Source organism: Spodoptera frugiperda, chromosome 30 (assembly GCF_023101765.2).
Source record: "Spodoptera frugiperda isolate SF20-4 chromosome 30, AGI-APGP_CSIRO_Sfru_2.0, whole genome shotgun sequence".
NCBI lineage: Eukaryota > Metazoa > Arthropoda > Insecta > Lepidoptera > Noctuidae > Spodoptera > Spodoptera frugiperda.
The window spans coordinates 2,159,726-2,181,721 of NC_064241.1; the positions used below are offsets into that span (position 1 = coordinate 2,159,726).

At 36.1% G+C, this 21,996-nt stretch overlaps 1 protein-coding gene across 4 annotated transcripts in view; it reads right to left on the minus strand.

Annotated features, from left to right (window-relative positions):
• LOC118269732 (cubilin) overlaps positions 1-21,760 on the minus strand; it is a 98,094-nt gene extending 76,334 nt beyond the window's left edge. For all 4 annotated transcript variants that reach the window (XM_035584997.2, XM_035584996.2, XM_035584999.2 and 1 more), the window contains exons 1-3: positions 21,665-21,760; positions 2,622-2,674; positions 1,998-2,093 (exon numbers count right to left, since the gene is read on the minus strand). In XM_035584997.2, the coding sequence (XP_035440890.1) occupies positions 1,998-2,085 (88 nt within the window). In that variant the 5' untranslated portion in view covers positions 2,086-2,093; positions 2,622-2,674; positions 21,665-21,760. The remainder of the gene's footprint in view (positions 1-1,997; positions 2,094-2,621; positions 2,675-21,664) is intronic.
• Positions 21,761-21,996: the final 236 nt, after the last annotated feature.

Below are 21,996 nucleotides of genomic sequence, written 5' to 3' on the forward strand. Positions count from 1 at the left end.
TCAGGCTTTTAGAAAATGTTTATAATTGAAAAAAAATACTAAAGAGTTTAAAACCTACCTGCTTCTTGTTTTATAAAGCTTCTTCGGCAAGAAGATGTGCATGCGTTCTGGAACTCAGTTGTTCCGTTGATGTAAAATTTTGAGAAAATCTTATTAAAAACTCCATATTTTCAATTTTCCCCCAATCCAATTTAAGGCAATTACTGCCCCAAATTGTAAAAGATGATTACCCTAATTTGTAAATTTACTTGTAACATTTTTTGGGAAATGTGTTCGGATATAAATGAATCCATTCAGTGTAATCAACAAGACACTACGCGAACTTCTCGCAAACTTTAATTACGCAACTTGATACGATATAATTACAAACTTTCTAACTGGTTGAACATAATTACAAAAATTTTCCTCTCCCAACGGTATCTTATTCGAATTTAGAATCTGAATCCTTATTGATCGCTTCCTTGCGCCCCACGAAAGGGATGGGTAGCACTTAACCATATGTCAGAGAGGGATAAATATATATTTCTCAATATACTCTAAGCCCAGAGAGGATATCTATGGCTCGAGAAGGCTGTAACGGGATTTTCGATCCTTGAAGCGGCTTGGGGATACATGATTTTAATAGGTGCAGAGTACGGTTTAAGTACGATACGTACTTTCATTTTTAAAATACGAGTGTTTCATTTTTCTTCAATTTTGTTCAGAATAAGGCTCTAGGTATATATTTTAATCGTGTTAACATTACATGATATGTATAATGAGGAAAACTTTTAGTATCTTCGTAAACTAAACTTGAACTATTCGTATTAGTAAAGTATGAAAGAAATGGCAGACGAAAAGTACAAAAATATTTTAAAGTCTAACACTTAATGAAGTTCATTCGAAATTGAACTTAGGATCTAAACGCATCGGTAAAAATTTGCATAACTAATAACTATAAAATAGGCTCCGAAACTACACGACCGATTCCAAAAACTTTTTCATCATAACTTTTCAGAAAAGTGATCCCTGTAAAGTAGTAGCCAGTAGAACTCTACTGGCTACAGTACAGTACAGTAAAATTAATGTTCAGAAAACTATACCATAGTATATCCATGTAATGCCTTGGTATATAATTTATGTGGTTCTGCTAAATGAACAGAAGAAACTTTAAAAGTTACCTAAATTAGATGTTACTGAAAGTAGGAATCAAATAAACCACGCGTATGAATCCGCAGGTAAAATGCTGGTCTATTATACTGCATTAAGTATAATAAATGTACACATTTGTAGTACATTTCAAAAGTGTACACTTGTACAGCTATTGTGGAAGATTTGTTCAGTAATAACCACTTTGTTCTATAAAGGAGGCCATTCATAATAGCATAAAGTGCAACCTCCCGCGTTTTATTGTATTAACGGTAAATAAATGTTCCTAGGTATACCATGTGTGGGTGTGTGTGAATGTGTACTGTGTACTGATTATATGTTCGTACAACGTGTTACTTCGCGTTTATGTTCGTTACAAAGATATTTTGTTTTCTAGTATTAAATGGTAAGAACGCTATTTTATCGTTCCTTGAAAAAATATAAATAATCTATTATATAAAAATAAGTCGGATTTTCCTTCCTGACGCTATAACTCCAGATCACACGAACCGATTTCCACGGTTTTGCATTCGATGGAAAGGTAACGGGTTCCGTGATGTTTATAGCAAAGAAAATTAAAACAAGAAAAGAGCAGGTGGCGAAACGGAGTTCGCTGGGTTTGCTAGTAATGTTATAATAATTTTCCAAAAAAAAAAAACACTTTAATCTAAGAGTTTTTTAAGTCGTTTAATATACTAAAACCTGCTCCTAAGTGTAAAATACACTTTTGTGAAACACCGATCACGATATAATCGTGGACAAACATACATACATAATACATAGATGATATCAAACAGAGAAGCTCCTTCTTTCGTCGGTTTAATCAAGCAAAGTTCTATATAAAGTCAATTATTATTTAGTAAACTCACCGCTTGTGACTTGAAGAGTAGTTGTGAAGAGACATAGCAGCGACAGCGACAGGCATCCGAGCAAGTTGAGCCAATATGCCGCGGCCATACTGTATCCTGCAAACAATTTGCCATCATATCAGACTCTGCGGCCACCAAAATACAAGGTTTTGCTGGGAGAGCAAAATCAAAAATTGTTTTATCAACGAAAGAGTACCTTAATAGTATCATGATGTTGGCATCGTTTATCAAAAATAAAGCCATATCTGAATGTTAAACCTGTATTATGTATGGTGTTATCTTTAATAAAGGAAATAATGTTTCCAATTTACTTTCGTTAGTAAGTAATATTCAACATATTCTTGCCTATAAAAATTACAATGTTTGATCTCATGAAATTTTAATAAACACCGCCATCTAGCGGGAGGTGCTGACACTAAACCTCGTACGCCGGCTCTCCGTAACTTCATGTTTAGAAAATGGTTTGAACAGGCAACCAGCTGACTACGTAGTACGACATGAAACGGATAGATGGCGCTACTAAAGGAAAATTGAGAATTTTCCTCGCGAATTTTCTTTCGTAGAATTAATATTTTAACAATAGGGATATGGGAAGTGGTAATTTATTGATAAAGAAATACTTACCATATCGTCAGCATGTGTGTTTGCGACGCGGCCGTCCGCCCACCACAGATCACCTGAAAAAACCAGATACAATATTTAAATTTTTGCGAGTTTATAACCTAATACATTGACACATTAAAATTAAATATTACACGTTTACAATATAATTTATTTCGTCTTTGTCTACCCGGAAATCCTTGGTTCAGATGATAAAAAATCATAACACGTTTATTTATTTGTTGATCATTATAAAACAATTGGCAACATCTGTTATTTTTTAATCGTTTTATTGTTTTTATAAACACACAATTTGCCGTAAAACATACAAATTGTATATTACATACATATTTTCCTTGAATCTTAATAATCTTATATAGTCTACAGAAATAAATAAAAATATCACCAGCACCATGTATCACATAAAATAAAAACATTATGTAAAAACTTTTTTATGGTGTAAGCCTTTAAACGAGCAGACGAATCACCCAATGGTAAGCAATCGCCGCCGCACATGGACACCCGAAACACTAGAGACAAGTACGTTGCCGACCTTTTAGAGGTTAGGAATTAAAGGGATGTTGGGGAATCTGGGATTGGGAAGATTAGGAAGGGGGGTAATTGGGCCTCCGCCTCCGGTTTTAAGACGTTCGGAAATTTTTTTTCAGTTCTTTTGTAACGACATCAATAGAGGCTTATTTCATAGCAATTGTGTGCCGCGCGTGGTGGCAGTGATAATGAGGCGTAGGAGTGTATGCACTACGTAATAACTTTTGTCACAAAGTATCCAATTTGTAATATGTAATAACTTATCATAATACAGTAGTGGTGTTTGCACATTTTTACACATATTTGAGCAATTTCGTATTAAAAAATATACAGAAAAGTCATAAGCTCATGCCTATCTCCCATTGGGGTAGGCAGAGATAATAGAATGCCAATTGCAAATCTAACATACTTCTTTCGCTTTATCAACAGAAAAATAGAATATATTTACACAAAATACCACGTAAATACACAATACACCATTGTGTATTATATAAACCTAAATAATCAAATATACCCATCTTCAGTTCTCTCCTAACAACATCAATACTAACTCTGATTATCGCGTTACGTAGCCCAACTTCGTAGCGTAGTAACGCCGTAGCAGTGTAGCAAGGCGCTACGAAATACCGTAGCTCGAGGCTACGAAGTGCCGTAGCTTTTGTTACACAGTAAATTCAATTTATTTTCTGAATGTACGAGTATTATTTGGCTGCATCGCCAACTTGCCTTGTCTAACAAGAAGAAGAAAATTAATCATGACAGATAAATGGATACCTAACCTACTTGCTCTATTTTAGAAAACTTTAAAGAGTTATAGAGCCAAAGTCAAAATCAGAAATAGACCGGGAAGGCACTTTGGAACACAAAACAAATATTATAATATAAAAAATGTCTGTTTGTCGGTTAGTTCTTTAATGAAGCTATTTGCTTGTTTTTAATTGGAGAATCCTATGGAGAAGAACGAGCAATAAACTCCATAGATTACTCTTTTTCAATTAGGATAACATTACAATTATTACCCCCGAATACTGAAAAGCTACTCAATTTTAAGTTGTACTTAAATATAGTGCTATCTCTGCCATTTTACAAAGAATTTATAGGGACAGAAGTATTTTGAGAGCGACTTAAAATTGAGTGGCGTTTGAGTATTTGAACATTAGTTATATTGTTATGTTGGTTCAATTATGTGAAAGAGTTTGAAAAGAGAATAACCGTAAGGACAGTAAAATGATACAGTCTGGTACTGACCAGTCCCAGTTGATCGCGCCCGTTCACGAACATGACACGCACACCAGGCACGTTTAATTGCATTTTGGTGAGTGAAACTTTATTCTTTTATGGTTATTAAGTTCCCTTACAGAAATACATAATATAAGAACACAATATAGTATGTATGCTAAACTGCCCACAATCTACAAACCACATCAATGTAAGGTTAACGACAATCGCACTATAAGTAATTTCGTACCTCACTCCTATCCCATTCAATAAAAACAACGCCATCTACATCAATTACGGAGAAACAATTTCGTCGCGCCACACCTCCGAGCCGATGTAACAAGGACCCAATAAATATAAAACGAATGAACATCACTTTTGAGAGACATCCCACGAACATAACTCCAGTGGAACACCATACGTCCCCACGCCCAAGTACCTTCAAAATGTTCCCATAAAATTGGCAAGAAGGGGGAACGTGAGACCGTATTTACTTCAATAAAATACTGAAAATCAAAGGGGAAATACTTCAACGTTCGACAAAAACGTTTTAATAAAGCAAACAGCCTCGATTGGAGAGTACACAGCGGCCCGCGTCCCTTATTCTATGTGTTCAATAATTTTGTAATAACACGGACTGAAGATGGCGTGGCAGTTTTTGTTTCTTCTTTAAATTGTTATTGAAATGTAAATTGGTATTTATGTTCTGGGTGTGACGCATTTGTATTTTTTTTGTGATTGTAAACGCAACCACGTTTTGGACATATTTTTAACAAGGGTGACGTTTAAATGAACTCCAATATTGAAATATCCATCATCTTTTAGCGGACATGGAAATTTCACACTTTTTTTTTTATTTGATCGTGGATAATTTATCCTGTGACCTATGATCCCGCCTTGGGTGAGGAGAGAGAGTGTGTTAGACTCTTAAAGACTAAAAATCACCTCGTACCTACTCCTACTTTGAGCCCCGATAACCTGCTAGGTTATCCGCAACTCTGGTTACACCCAAAATCCTACATTTACAACATCGACGTATTACAACCAAAGCAGTTTAATAAAAGTGAGAGTGTAAACAAACGTGCTTCAATTCATATTATCCATTTTTCTTTATACGCCGCATTTTTGGCGAGATTGCATGGGCCAATATTTTTTCTAACATTTTACAAAGATGAAGCTCAAAGCGAATAAATTACAGCGTACGCAAAATATAAAGAGAATTAAAATGATGAGTTTTACAGCAAATCCGGTTTTAATTACTTTTTGCTTTGAGGTATTTTTTGGGTAAAATAAGGATTCGTTATAAAACGTACGAAATATCTATTAAAAAGAATTTGTAGGCTTTCAGTTCTCGTTACAAACATGTTTAATATACTGTGTTACCATGACATTAATCAATTTCGGTGAATGGCGTACGGTACATTTATGGAAAAAAGGCAATTTGTACATGTTATATATTTATATTTTAAGACTATACAACCTCTCCTTTCTATTATCGCACCATCAACCTACAAGAGTGACAGTGATAATAAGTGCGACTGCCTAAAAAAGAGTCTCTGGTTTCCCAAGTATCGGGTTTCCGTTTTCAAGAAATTTAATAATAACACACTCGATTCACCCCCCAGTACAAGTGACTTCTAAGTTATAATAACTGGAAAAAGTCCCTCTGTAGAGGCCCAACTCTCTCTATTTCTTCGGAACATATTCTTATGTTGTTTAATTAGGGATTATTTACCTGCATATAAAGGCATATAAAGAGGAAAAAATTGGTGCAAAAGTAAACAGAAACAAAATTCGTGTTCATTGGAAACGAAACGAAAACGTAGAGGTATAATCGTGAATTTGAGCGAATTAAATGAAACTACTGAACATATTTGTTCAGTACTTTATTTAACGTTCCATGTTTTATACTGCAAGCACTTTTACAAAGTGTAGTCTTTTGCGAGTGGAAAACTTTGTTGCATCGAATGGACGATGTAATTTTTCATATTTTCCTTCGTGTTTCGAGCTCACAATTTTCTCACTGTTTGTATTTTGCAACTTTGTAGCAGTGACCTGAATTTTATTTTCGATATGTAGTTAAGTAAATATTACTGCCGCACTCAAAGACATTTGATGATTACTTAAACTATTACGATTATGTATGGAAAACATTTGCTAAGGACTGAGTTAAGTAACGTTTAAATGACTGAGTACGATGGTTTAAGTTGAAAAATATTTTTAAACTATAAGACAGACACGATCTATGTTTAAATCGTCATCAATTATGTTTTTCATCTATCTTGTTTCAGTACAATACATACAGATTCATGAACAACAATTAATCATATAAATCGATGATCGACTCATTAAAGCCGGGCACGGAATGACACCACGAAAAACTTATCCTCCTTAATCGAAAATCACCAACTTGAGCCGGAAGCGAGATGAAGCCGACCTTGCAAATTGGGTCACCCAACGAACCACAGCTCCTTTATCGAGTTTATTTCGCATAGCGACCTCTAGCGGACCGGCGGAGAACATAAAGTTATTCACAACTACGGTAGCTAAACTTTGACTATAAGAGGGTCTAGTGTGAGTTTGTTTTACGTAAACGCGATCGAAATGTTTTTAGCCTTTTGATTGGATAGTTTACTTGAAGCAGCCAATAAGAACGGCGAACGTCATAAACGTGTCGATAGCGTTAACGTGAAACAAACTCGGGCTAAGCCCTCAGGATAGCGAGGAGTCGGTAAATATTTTAAGGGCGATATTCCCGTATATTTTTATTCGACGTTTAAGGCGATGGAGACGGTGACAAGCGAGGCTTACGATCCTCCGATCTATTGTGCGACACCTTTATGTATCGCTATCCCTTTCTCACGGTATTTTCTCATTTTATCGTCGAGATAAAGTGGGATATGTAAGCTCCTGAACATTTTTCGTTTAAGGGGATCAATGATGACACGTGGTGGATGATCTGGCTTTTAATGTTTTACCTGGAAGTTAAACAGTAACTTATTCCATTTGCTGTATTTTATTATACAAGAGAGCTGTTTTTGTTTTGTGTTTTACCATCATCTTATCTTAATTTGATATGCAATATTTTTTCAAAGTCACAATGAGGATCGTGCTTGAGCTAACTTTTTTTTATATAGTTACTCATGGGAGGCGTTTACAAAAATACAAGTTCATATGCACATGACATCCATACTCGAAACAACAATTTGTGGATTACACAAAGAGTTGCTCCGTGTGGGACTCGAACCCGATACACGTTGCACGGCTGCCAGTAGCCCAACCAATGACACTAATTCACCATGGGAGAAAAATCACCCAATCGCTTCTCCCGCCTTGGGCGAGACGAGAGGAAATGTCAGACTCTTACTGACTAAAAACCACCCCGTTCCTACTTCTGCCCTTCGAACCGGGTCCCCGGTAAACTCAATAGGTAGTCCGCAGAGCTAACAATAGACTGACATAATAATATTAACTTACATAAACTCCTATCTACATATATATACATATGCATGCTCAACAAGCTGCTTCATTTCCTAACTTGTGTTGGCTATTCAAAGAGCGTACTTAGTTCTATTAAATCTGCAGTGCTGTCGACTAGCCGGTGAAAGCACGAACTTGTGTACTGGGAGTTTATGTGTGTGTGTTTGTGTGTGTGTGTGTGTGTGTGTGTGTATGTATGAACATCCACTTGCATTTGTAAACACAACTATCTCACAGGGTTGTGAATTAATGACCTGTATACGAGTATATTACTTTGTATTGCATTTAGGTTTTAGTTAGGTTTAATTTGTTAATGCAATCTTTGAAGTATTCAAAGAAAAGTCAGGTGACTTGATTATATCCGTCTGTGATGTAGAAATTGGATGCTCATTTACATTTTGTTTTAATAAAATAAAATTATCATGTTTTTTTTGTGCTGCCTCACATGTTGCCTTACATATTACATTGCCTTACTGTAGGCATGCGATACCATATTACAACTAAGCTTTTAATATGTGCCGAAAATATCCATGTCAACTGAATAGGCACCTTGTAAGATAAATAACATCTTCATTAGTGTTATTTCGATTACATAACATACTTCTATTATAAAAATCTCTATACAATTATAAAAATCAATTGGCGTTCTTTAATCTCGCTAAAACTCGAAAACGGCTGGCCCGATTAGGCTCATATAGGTCTTAAATTGTTTGTAGGAGTCCAGGGAAGTTTTAAAAGGTGAGAAAATAATGTTTCAATCGGTACAAAGTTTACCGGGCCAGCTAGTATTCAATAAAACAACACAGATATCTATAGAAAATCGCTTCAATATAAAACTACAACCACAAATATGTCCATATTTATTTGGCTCGCGCTCAACACAGAACAAAAACAATACACAATTGTTTTAACTTACTCGTTGGTTGAGCCAGTTTGTGTGTAACCATTCAGGTTGGTCGAGTCCCACAATCTACTGACACGTCAAAGCAAAAACGTACCTATATACAGTAAAATATAAAGCATGTGTATCACAGAATATCTATCGAAATGGATCTGTAATGAAGAGAACAGATTAGAACTGAAGCCTTGGCAAAGATATGCAATTCCTGCCGCATGCTGCCTTTTATTCTGGATCGTATTCGCTCTCTTTCTTGTGTATGGAAAAAAAGTAAATTAACTGTTGTGTTTTGGAATAATGTTGGATGTGGAAGTGTCTTCTAGTCTGGAGGCGAGTAAGCAGCTGTCTGATGTTTGTAATCTGGAGTAAACTTTAAATATGATTCATGGCAACCTGATTTTGTCGTACCCATAAGACAAAAAGATGATCGATTGATTTGTGCTAATGAAGAACTGGAGACACATTCAAATAGAAATGAAGATCACATGGTTATAATTTAAGTATATTCATAACTATAAGTGGTTTGCTTCTTTAAAATAAACCTTTTGTATTTTTAAGGACCTATTTCACAAATGCCTGATGAAGTTAATAATAATTTAACGTATTTTATGTACAAAAAATGTAATGTATGTCAATAAAGCTAACAGAAACTTAATCATAATGTTTTAGCTCTAATTTTGTTTTGTGTTAACTAATTGAGATTTTAAAACTCTCTGCATATGCATAAACTCCATCTCATAAGTTAGCATAACACATTAGAAAATCAATCATATTTCAAACAGCATAAGAATGGAATTAGCATTTTAATGGCACGCTTAAAACTTCTCTATTCTAATTCGAGTACTAATTGAAATCGACACTCGGGTAGACGCATTTACAAAGTTGGAAGTGACGCGTTACGTATGCAGCCCACACCGAGGAGTCGAGGGGCTAGGGCTGCCATACGTCCGGAATTTACTGAACATTTCTGCCTTGGTCCAGAATGCGGGAGGAATCCTCAGCTGCACGGATTATTACTGCAAATAACTGAAGAATCGATTGTAAAAAAACTCCAACAATTTGGTTTATTTATTCATTTGCACGATGCATAATAACATTAACATAAAATTGTTAAGAAAACTAAGACTTTTGATATTTCGATCTGGGTACCATGGTTTTTTTTTAAGGGGCGAAAATTACCCAATGTCTCTTAGGCAATCTCTCCCGCCTTAGGCGAGGTGAGAGGGAGTGTCAAACTCTTACTGACTAAAATCCACCCCGTTCATACTCCTGTTTTTCGAGCCGGAGCCGCTAGGTAGTCCGTAGTTCCGGGTGAGAACCCTACTGGGTACTGAAGTACCTTGGAAGCGAGGACTAGTAGAATACGTACTCACTGTTTGTAGGGAGCCAACACGAAGCAAACACGTTCGTGTTTTAATGTTGTTGCTAACTCATCAATTTACTTGTACCTACACTCCTCTTTATGTGAAGTGGACTAGTGTAACATATTTTAGTTAGAGAAATGTGAGAATATTGTCTTTTTTTATAGCATAAGCTGGTAAACGAGCAGACTGGTCACCTGATGGTAAGCAATCGCCGCCGCCCATAAACACCAGAGACGTTGCAAGTGCGTTGCCGGCCTTTTGGAGGTTATGAATTTAAAGGTTTTTGGGGAATCGGGGATTGGGAAGATTGGGAAGGGCGATAATTGGGTCTGCTTGATACGTTAATATATTGGATTTGATTGTTAATTATACTAATTTATAACCTTGAACTATCCTACTTAATGACATAAGTAATGATAAAAGAAACAACAATTCTATCGTGTAACACGTTAAGCTATCGGTTTCTACACAACAACGTTCCGCAAATTCAAATTCCACCCGGAACAAATTCCGTACCAAATCCGAATGTGCTATGAATGTTAAATTAAGGGCACAAAAAGTACTGAACCGTAACCGATTGATAAAAGAAAAACAATACATAAAGAATGACTTTATGATAAACAGGAAAAGCTCTATAAACGCAACTTAACATTATAATGGGCGAACAATAATGCAATACACAGAACTAGTTTCATTTGTTATCCAATAAGGAAATGATGCAAACATTTTTCACTCTATTCCCCTCAAGCGTTGGTATCGGCTATCATCAATTTTGCCATGGACAGGTCGGGCTTCGGACCCTCATCACTACATCGCTTACACGTCTCAGTAATCGCTGCTCCGTTGCTACTGTTGTACAGTAATGGATAGAAATGATTCCATCTTTCTATATGTTTATAGATGTCGTGTGATTGTTGAGGAAAAGGTGTAAAGTGGAATATTACAGGTAATGTATTAAGTATACGTGTCGCTTGTCACATCAGTATGATGTCCTGCTTCAAATCATACGGTATTTATTATTTTTATGTTATCGGCTTACAGTTACATAAGAAACTGTTTGATGAGGAATCCGACTAGTTTCAAACCATGCTAGAGGCTCATATTCATGAGCAGAATTCCGCATTAGTATGTCTCACGAAAGTTATAATAAAATTTGTCGTCATATTACTTAAGTTATTTATTTGTTTCTCATTCATCTTAACTTTCAACTCACTACTTAGGTACTAACTTCAATAATCTACAACACAGCCGTAAAAAAAACCTAAATTAATAACATATTCAACAGTCGAGCTTACAAACACTAACACTAAACGATCTCCATCAAAAAACCTATTAAAAATCATTTATCCTACCCAAAATATGTCCTTGCAAGAACATAAAATAGACTTCAAACCCAATTGTATTGTACCTGTACATCACGGACCCTCGCAGTTAACCAACCGACTTACTACTCAGATAAGAGGACCAATTTGCGGAATTCGCAATTGCAAATCGACTTTCATTTGCGAGAAACAATAAAAGGGTCTTTGGCGATAAATAAGGGACTTATCTTGAGTACCTGAGACTGTGGGTACTTGAACAATATCGAAGTAATCTCATTTTACAATTACACGCTCCAGTTACACTTTAAATACTGTTGCTTACTACATTTTGTGGTTTAAGACCCGTTAGTCAAGTCTTCAAGATTAGCTTAAATAAAAACTACTCAATTCTCAAAAAATTTGTAATTATTGACGTTCGTTTTCTTGTAATTTATTTTTACCAGGACAAAGTCGCAATTAGGAGTAAAATGTAGCAAACGTATTTCTTTTATTAATTTTTCATACTAAACCCTAAAAATTACTTACTATTAACAATGCGTATATGTATAATAATATAATGCATAATAAACATACCCTCAGGTCTCTTGCCATCGTCGAGAGTTCCAAATATTTCATACTACATCATTGGTCGGGAATTTCCACATCCTGATTGTCATTAATTCTCTAGTTTCTGATAGTTTAATTTCTTTAGATTAGAACCCCGAACGCTTAATTGACTTTCATTTACAACAACGAATGAAACGTGCTTACAAAATATGGCCCTATTCTGCAAACCAGAAACTCACGGGGCTGCACGGACCGCAGACAATATTCGACAACAATCCCGCCGCTATCAAAGCAAATCATCGCGTATTCAAATCTCGACGTGATTGGAATTTCGGAGTGAGTCGAGAATAACAAATAGGCTAACTAGCAGGTTCCATCGAATCAAATGTTGAAATAACAAGAGCCGTAATTATACCAATATTAAATCAAAGTACTGCCTCATTGAGTTGCCAACGTTTATGTTAAGATATTTTTTTAATATGGCAATAAAATCGACTTTTTGTGTTCATTATTTGATTTGAAAACGCTTCCCTTACTGTTAATTTTACGTATGACTGATTTAAGCATGATTTAAGTGACTTTTATGCGTGTTCAACACTCGACGAACATTTTTGACGTTGCTATTCTATATGCTATGTCTACAGGCTAAAGTAACTGCATTTTCTACTTCACCAGTTTTCCTGAAGTAACTTCTAATAAACTTCCACGCCAGCAGTGTTCCTGCTGTGTCGGCCCGCACGAAACAGCGCGGCGCCCTGAATTATTGACGTCGCCGTTCCAATGGACGACCGCGATAAATCAAAAGTTACGAACTTCGCTTGTTCTTGACGCATCCATTGATGTCTCACAGTGTTGAAGAATTCAATGGAACTCCGAACTCGCGATCTTCCGAGAGAGAAGAGTAATTGTGAAGTTTATAAGATTCAAGTGAAAAGTAGATGCGATCAAGCACAGAGTTTCAGGAGTGAATGTAAAGTGACGGAATCTGTCACGCTGTCTCCTCGCTCAACAATACATTCTGTTGATTGGTTTTTTAAGCGTTGCCGTTGCCGGGCGTTATCACGGTACGTTTATAAAAACTCACATATACATATACATAGCATAACATACATAGTAAGCCGCGGCAGGAGCTATCCATGTAATAACCGCACCAAGTATAAAGTATATTACTGTGCAATACAATAGATACTACAGTAACCACACGGAACAATAATAAAATCTTAAGACTAAACTACAAATACGACCAAAACCCTCAAGACACCGAAAAAAGTTTACAAAACACGTAGTATGACAAATTATGCATGTCCTATCCACTGCAGCATTACCTACGGACCCTTACTCGCAGTATAATCCTTTTCTCGGGGTTTTACGACACTCCGGGGAATGTATGGTGTGATCCTTTATCTGGCAGACACGAGCCACTAAGTGTGATCGTGGTTTATCTACGTTACACCGTGTGCAAGCCGACGTCTTGATATATGGTCCCATTCGCAGTTCGTTTCCTTAAAACATTTTGCTACTTCGCTTAAACCTGTCTGTTAACAATATTTTTATGAGATTTCTATCTTGTGTTAGTGTAAATTAGACGGTATATTGTGACAAGAATATAACGGCAAGCCGCGACGTGTTTTGTGTTACACGAATTAAGAATGCCCATTCTGAAATCGTATAATAATCTGCAGTGAACTTACGTATAGCAAAAAAAAACATGCTTTCCGCCATTAAATACGTACTAAATACTAGTTTTAAAAACTAAATTCGTTACAATGAACTTATAGCGAAAGTTTAGAACTATACCTATATAAAAAAGATCAATAAACCTATAAAATGTGAACGGTGTCCAAATCTGTAAAGTTGAAGCCGACCACTAAGATACCTCGGTTCTATCCAGTTCGATTATTATCTGTGGGACTGCGCCAAAAACGCTGTTAGTCTGTCCTCATTATACTCGTACCTTGTAAACTCAAGGCCTTTCGGAAACAATTTACAGCTGCAATATCTCCCGGTATCTAATCTTCGTGTGGCGTTTAAAATTTTAGCTTGCACTCCCCGTCGGTAACGGTACACGTTACAAAATGTCCGACCGACGCCATGTTATTAAAATTTCAAATAATTCTTTGCTATTTATGAGAGTAAACAAACGCGTTTGCATATAGACGTATGCGTTAACATGAATAATAAAACACGTCTCAACATACTAAATATTTACTCCGAATAAATAACGTTACAGGGAAATTGTTGAGTCATTCTTTAATCGTCAATAGAAACAGCCGAATCAAGATATTTCTTATTTCTCTTTGAAACATTTTTACTCTTTGAAACTTATTTTCCTTTTCAGACACAAAAATACTTCAAATGCTATGTGAAAGATATTGCGTTCATTCCGTGTTGAGTTTTTTTTTTTATATGAATACACAGAAAGTTTTTTTTAAGACCGTTACAAATGCCTTCTCAATTCTCATCGGGAAAAACAACCAGGCATCACTGAAAAAGCTGTGTGAAATGTTATTTATATGAAAACCGTATCATTTTTAGTTACGTTTAAGTTTAATTTTCTTTACGTAGAAGCCCTTTTTAAGGGGGGAAAATCATCCAATGACATCTCTCGCCTTGGGCGAGGCGAGAGAGTGTCAGACTCTTACTGATTACAAACCACCTAGTTCCTATTCCTGCTTTTTTGAGCTGGAACCCTGGTAAACCCCTTAGGTAGTCCGTAGTTCCGGACGTACATCCTATGTGTGAGTTAAGTTGATAGCCATTAAGGATGGAACCCTTACAATAATAAAAGTAAACCATGATTAGATACGTTAACAATATACGGTATGTACCGTACATGAATGTACAATGTGTACGGCGAGGCTTATCGAAGTGAAATCACGTTGCGCTTGTAATTCATGAGGCCCGTGAAATGTGGTGCGCCCGCTGCCTTATCGTCGGCTGTTCCTTGGGCGGCCCACACCGCACCGTGCCTTGCAATCTAAATGCTATAGGCCAAGCTATAGGTGTGTGTAACATGTGAAAAGCATTGTAATCATCGCTTTGAAGGCGTTGAGGATTTAATCATTAAAATATTTATACATATTTTGTTTTGTTAAATTCATATTGTTAAAGAGTATAATGATATCTTTTGAGTGCATAAACGTCAATTGCTGTGTTTTACATGTAATACGCAATTAATAATTGTAGAATTAGATATGTAGAGGTAAGTATGAGCATGGTTGGAAAAATAAATAAATACTATTTTCGTAATAAGGATGATGATGGGGTATGAAAGTTTAAAATCTAATAAATCCGTCAGTTAGGTAATTATTTTGAGATATCATATAACAACACTTACATAAAACGAATCAAAGTTTAGAAGAGTGAAAAAATACGTCATTTCCACGTATAAAGTGTACCTAGAAGTGACGTCACGCAATAATCCTATACTAATTCATTCAGCTCTATTTGTTTCCGTAAAAGAATAAAATACGTGACTAATATTTAAAAAGAATCTGGGTCAAACACAAAAGGAGGAAAAAAAATGTTCATACAACTTAAAACCGTTATTTAAATATCATATCAACATAAAATCGCTTTAATAATTATTTCGTCTGGAAATCTTTCTCTGGATCATAAAAAAATCAGCTTAACCGAAATTTATTTCATTTTTCTCGCTTTTGAATCTGAAAAGATCCCCTTCTGTAGACTGTTCGGATGGCAGGTAGTTGAGTTCAAGTGATAATTAAAAATATATACAGATACTTTTGATACTTTTAATTCGTTTTATTACATCAGTCATATTATCAAATATTCATAACATAACGAATAAAAAAATATATAAACCTTAATTTTGAATTAAACGTCATAAAAATGATGTTCACAAATTTTGGGTCTACTTCTGTAGACAAATAAAATGAGCCTAAATTTGCTAAAGATGAAGGCATCGTTTTTATTTTGTCTCTTGTGTTGGTAGCATTGCATTCTCTGTCATTTGCTCGGTTATAATTTTACGTAAAGTGCGTGTGATAAGAAAAACAAAAATATTATTCAAATACACAATTTTTCAGTCGAGATCAGTGTGTCTTTCCTGTGACTAGGATACCTGAGTAAGTAACCTTTGCAAATATATAAAAACATAGATAGTAAGTGCATATGTGGGCGCGGTTTGCAAATATTACATTGCTTAAATTCTAACCTCTAATGGAAGGCTACCATCTTTGATTTATAAAAATGTGTCTCTCCTGTAGACATCTTTACTGTAGACGTAGTGTCTACAGGAGGGAGGTATGTCAACAGAAGTGAATAATCAAGAACTTTGACTACCTATATTCGAAAAAAAAAACAATTGTGTTAATCACTTTTAGCTGATTTATAGATAAGAGGTTCATCTTAATTCATATTATACGTGTATAATGTCTGGGGTCTGTCTGTGGGTTAATTGCTCAAAATCTGATGATGAATTTTTAAGATCATTTAATAAGGTTTTGAAAATATATATTTTTTGTGTTTGATATTATTTAAGATTTTAATACCGAAGTTAAATAATTTATTATATAAATGCTAATGTATTATTATTATTGCAACGTATCTAAGCAAAGAGTTTAACGTAGATTCCATTATTTGGCACTATAGCGAACGTGGTCACGGCAAAGGTGCACCTGATGGAGTGGGTGGTTGCATAAAAAGAACTTGTGATAACCACGTCGCAAGAGGCCATGATGTGGCAAGTTTGGACGAGATAATGTTATGCTTAGAAAACAATTGTAAGGGGATTGAAGTTTATTGAATCAATGAATCCCTAGTTGGAGTGCCAAAAACCCAGGAATTATCCACGCGAGACGATTAAGTTGTTTGGTGTGTCACCACCACATACAATCACCAAGTATGTCCACATTATGAAATGGGTCGAATCCAAATAAACCATATTAGGGATTCAATAATGCCTAGCATATCTAGAACGATAGGCACTCCTGATTCATCCTCGTACAATTTGTCACCTGATTGCCTCGAAAGATCGGGATCATCAGGCTCCTTATCTGAGCGTGATTTTGAAATGGCTCCAGCCACACCTGACGCTTCGACTGAGCCAAATTCACCAGGACTTTCCGATAGACTGACACCAGATCTTTCTATCGAAATATTTAGCCAGATGAATAAACCCCAGAAGAAAAGAATCTATTCAGACGACTCTAAAGCTTCTGAAGATTCACCACAGAGAAAACGGCCGACGAATTTCATGTCGGACGATTCTGATGAGGAAAACATTTTTTAATATTCTGTATACTTAATCATGTTTTCCTATTATTGAAACATATTTTACTACACATTAGGATACGTCGTTTTTTTTCGTACGTATTTTTAATTTTTTCTATTCTTGACCTTATTAATATGATTATAATAAAGTCACATTTTGTTCCCTTCTGTGGAAAACACAATCTCTTCTGTAGACATAAAAAAACAAAAAACGTGTTTTTTTCCTAAAATATCCAAGACTGATCTCTAGTGATATTATTGTAAGAATACTAATATGGAACTTTAAATAAATACAACATTTTGTAAAAAATAGTGAAGTTTTATTATAAATATTTTGTAATGTTCACTTTTTGTGTTTGACCCATCTGCAAGATGGATTAGTAATCTTCCCTATTGTAGACCGCAAAAAACATGTACAAAAACAATTTTTCATGTAGATACGTACTGTCTGAAATACTAGGAATGTAGTGACCGTAGGACGTAAGAATAATACTCTTTGATCATGACATTCTTATTCCTTTGGTAACAAACCAAGATTTTTCATTTTATTTCTCGAGCTCGTGTGCCAAGACTTGTTTGCTGTTCTAGGAAAAAGATAGAAGATTCACAGAAGTTTATTCATTTGAAAAACTAGACCTGAAAAGGTTCCTTTTATGCAGTGGCAAACTTTATTATAGGAGGCATCTACGGCCACTTTTTTTAGGTTTCATTCGACATTCGACAAATAACAGGAAATTATTGGCACATTAAATTCCATGGGTGGTAAAAATGACCGGCGCTAGCGGAGGATTTGCCTCCTACAGATTTTTTTTGACAGTCAAAGTCTTAATCAGGGAAATTAAAAATGCCATCATGCCCTTCTTTTTCTTCTCCTCTAATAACAAATTCTGATTTGTTTCGTTACGGGATCCAAGACAGTCATTCATTTCCCTGGAACGCGAACTTCAGTGTTCCAGTGTTTTCATGTTTGTATCTACTGTAGATCCTGGCTCACAGGACTTGCAGCGGTAATGGAGGTTATGGCGGGCTTGTCCCAATAAAAAAATGCCATCATGCCCTCACAAACTCGTATCAATGTTTGACAAAACAATAAAACACGTATTCAATACCAGTATTATTAAGTTTTCTAAAAATAACATTTCAAAATAAAAGAATCAAAACTCAATTCGAATTTTCATCCAATATCGCTCCAATCGACGTCTCATAAACAATATCGGTAGGTACGTATACAACATTCCTGGGATATCTCGGCCAATGCCGTTTCTTCGAGCCACAGTCCATTTAATATCGGAGAGACAAGGCCTGCGCCCCGGCGTTGGCCGCGAATTATCATATAAATGGAGAAGAAATCGCTACGTACTGCCCCCGCGGGACCGTCCTTGATAACGTGGCCACATTGTGGCTGTACGGATATCTATTCTGTGATTAACCTTTGACGGTTTATATTGAACTGAATGCTTTTTGTATATTACGATATTATCTACCTACGTGTTTTTTTTTTCTCTTGGGACGTGATTGTGTACAGTGTGGCGTGTATCTGTTTATTTTTTTCGGAATATGTATTAATAATATTTTTTGGATAGATAAAAGTAGCTAGGTATATTTTTGCTGACCGCACGCTGGTTGCTGGTTGGCGCGGTGACGGGGCAACCGGCTGCCGCGCAAAGTATAGTGGGTTCGATTCCCGCACGAAGCAAACCTTTGTGTGGTCCACAAATTGATGTTTCGGGTCTGAGTGTCAGGTGTATATAAACAGATATGTTTGTAAATGCACCCACGATACAGGAAAATATCCTAGTTTGGAGCAGTATAGAAAAAATAAAAAAAATGCAATTGTGAATTATAAGCGTATAATTATTGAATAACGTTTAACTTCGATATAAATTAATGACTAGTCAAGCTTACACCATTGTGAAACAGACCGTAGTCATCTATAAATCAAATCTAAACCACCAACCACGAACTAAATCTAAAGATTGCAGCAAATCCTCACCACGAATGTAGACCCGGAAATATTAATGAGGTTTTAGCACAAAGTTTGGAATAGTGCCCGGTGTATGGCAGTGGCAGTAGCCTCGCTCTATATTACATGGGGGCAATAACATAACTTGCGAAAACTGCGGACCGTACTATTTCTTCCACCATTTCCTTGAAAAATATCAGATCTAATCATTTTTGTTTCGTTGTAAGATTACAATAGCTTTTTAAAATATGTATAGGAAAGTTTTCTTAGAAAAGTTCAGTAGGTTTGCAAAAAAAATACAATTTTAATGGGGATGATGACGGGGTATGATAATTAAAAATCTAATTAGTCTGTCAGTTAGATAATGAAGATATTGGGTACGTATTTTTTTATTTTGTTATGTAAGATAACAATACCTAGATAAAACGAATCAAAGTTTAGGAGAGGGCAAATACGTCATTTCTTCGTGTAAAATGTACCTAGAAGTGACGTCACGCAGTGATATATCTTGGAAAGGATTTGTTTCCATGTGAAAGTTTGTTTGTTTGGATCAAACACGCTGAAACTACTGAACGGATTTTGATGAAACTAAGTATACAGACAGGCTATGAGCTGATAGGTGATAGGTCATAGGAAACTTTTTATCTCACGGAAACGTGAGCGAAGCAGCTGGCAGAAGCTAGTGTACAATAAACGGTCAAATTACACGTTTCTATTTTACCTAATTACAACATAACTAGTGATTAATAAGTTTAAATACATCTCATAAACGATAATATATGTTATATCCACATACATGTCCAAATATAAACAGCAAGGCTTCAAAATACCATTATCAAACAGTAAATAATGTACAAAGCTACACCGTACGAGCTGATAGTTGGAAATACGCGGCATGCCTTTGACGGTGATCCAACATTGCACTTACATACAAACGTTCCGAATTCCTTCACTAAGCTCACCTCCAGTACCTTCGCATATACTTGTATATAACATTATATACTTGTACCTATATACCTTCGTACCTTCTACATAACTCCTCGACTTCTCTAGACTACGTCGCGAGCTCCGAATTATATAGATAACTTCTAGCAAACAATCCTAAGAATTTCTTTATGAAACCAGAATGTTCGTTGAATTTGTTCTTGAATTCGTGTCCGTTTTCATATCTCTAGCTGGTAGCTATATACCTACTTTGAAGATGCTTTTAAAAAAAAAAGGTTTCGCGTTATTTTTTATCGAGTTCATGATCAAGAGAATTTGAATAATTGAATATGTTTTCTTTGCAAGCTTTTTTGTTTAATGAAGCTTTTTTGCAATAAGAATTAAGAAATAAGAATTAATAAGAATAAGAATTATTTAAACTACTAAATACCAAAATCATACTTTAAATTCCAATACATATCTCTTATGTAGACTACATACTACCAATTCTTAATGCTTAATGTTCAAGGTTCAGATCAGAAACTTTGTATACTAAAGTGTACTTTAACCTCTAAGGCAACATGTCCCACTTTAGGATGCCATAAATAACCATTAGTTACTTTTATAGACCGAATAAATTGACATATATCATCTTCATCTGGTCCTCATCCCAATTCACAAGTATTGACGGTAAACGTGGTGCTTACTTAAATCTATAAACTACAACAATTCTAGTATTGCTACATGTATTTCCTCTTATGTTTATTTTATATTTCTTGTAAATATAGCGTAAAAAGGCACTCGAACCAATAAAATCACACTTCGTCGACTCAACAGACTTCTATGAGTAAGCACACAGACATATTCTGCGCAGAAATATCGCTATGACCAAAGAATTACTCGCTAAAACATTAACATTCTAGGAAATCCACAACTAATCATACATCCTCGTATCTATGTCATCACTCCCCGCAGGAAGCTCAAGCTTATGTAAATTACTGTTTACATGAGGTATTATGCAGCATTATCCACTAAAGATTCGGTACGTGCTTGGAAAGTGTAATTCGCTAATTCGGCAGTATGGGACGTATCCGCTAAGAGCACGTTGACATGAGTAATTGTTCGAAGCCGCTGTGTATCTCGGAAGTGGCGGTGACAAGAGCCGCTAATTCACTTGTTAAACGATAAGTTCCGCAGTAGAATGTTAAAGAGGTTGCGACAATATATCTAATTGTGTCTCAGGCAACTACAGCCGCAGAGTCTCCGGAACGCGAAGCGAAAATCAATAGATACACGTCTTCGAGATGACTCTCCGCTACCACTCGTTTTTACGGTCATTTATAAATGTCCAATGTTTTATATAATGTAAGGGTTTGTTGACAGTGGGAGGGCTGCAACGTTATCAGGCGGCGCGCTATCGCCAACACGCCGACTCCGTGCCCCCTCCCCAGTCGATGCCCTACCACGCCCTCAGAGATCCTCGCGGATGCTGCGTCATGGACCACTTGTCATCTCAAGGACGAATACTATTTCCATTATAGAAAGAAGTGATGTTGTAAGGAACTTACCCGCGAGAGTGAGGTCCCGGTTTGGGCGCCATTTAGCGCGTGGTGGGAGCGCGGTAGACACAGTTCGCACGGAGTGCGGACGCGGCGACGGGCGGCGCGCGACTGCCGCGACGCTCGGAAGCGCGTGCGTGCGTGCTCCCGGCGCATGTGCACAGCTACCCGCTATTTGTTTTGCTCTGCGACTCCGTATCGGGCTTTCGTTAAAAGCCGCAGAAAACGAGATTATTCTCTCGTATAGATACGGTACGCGCTGCGGAGCATTCCAATGAACGTCGGCTAAAGTTCTCTGAGATATTGTCAGCTTTTATTCACGTCGCTTGACATGAATTGCA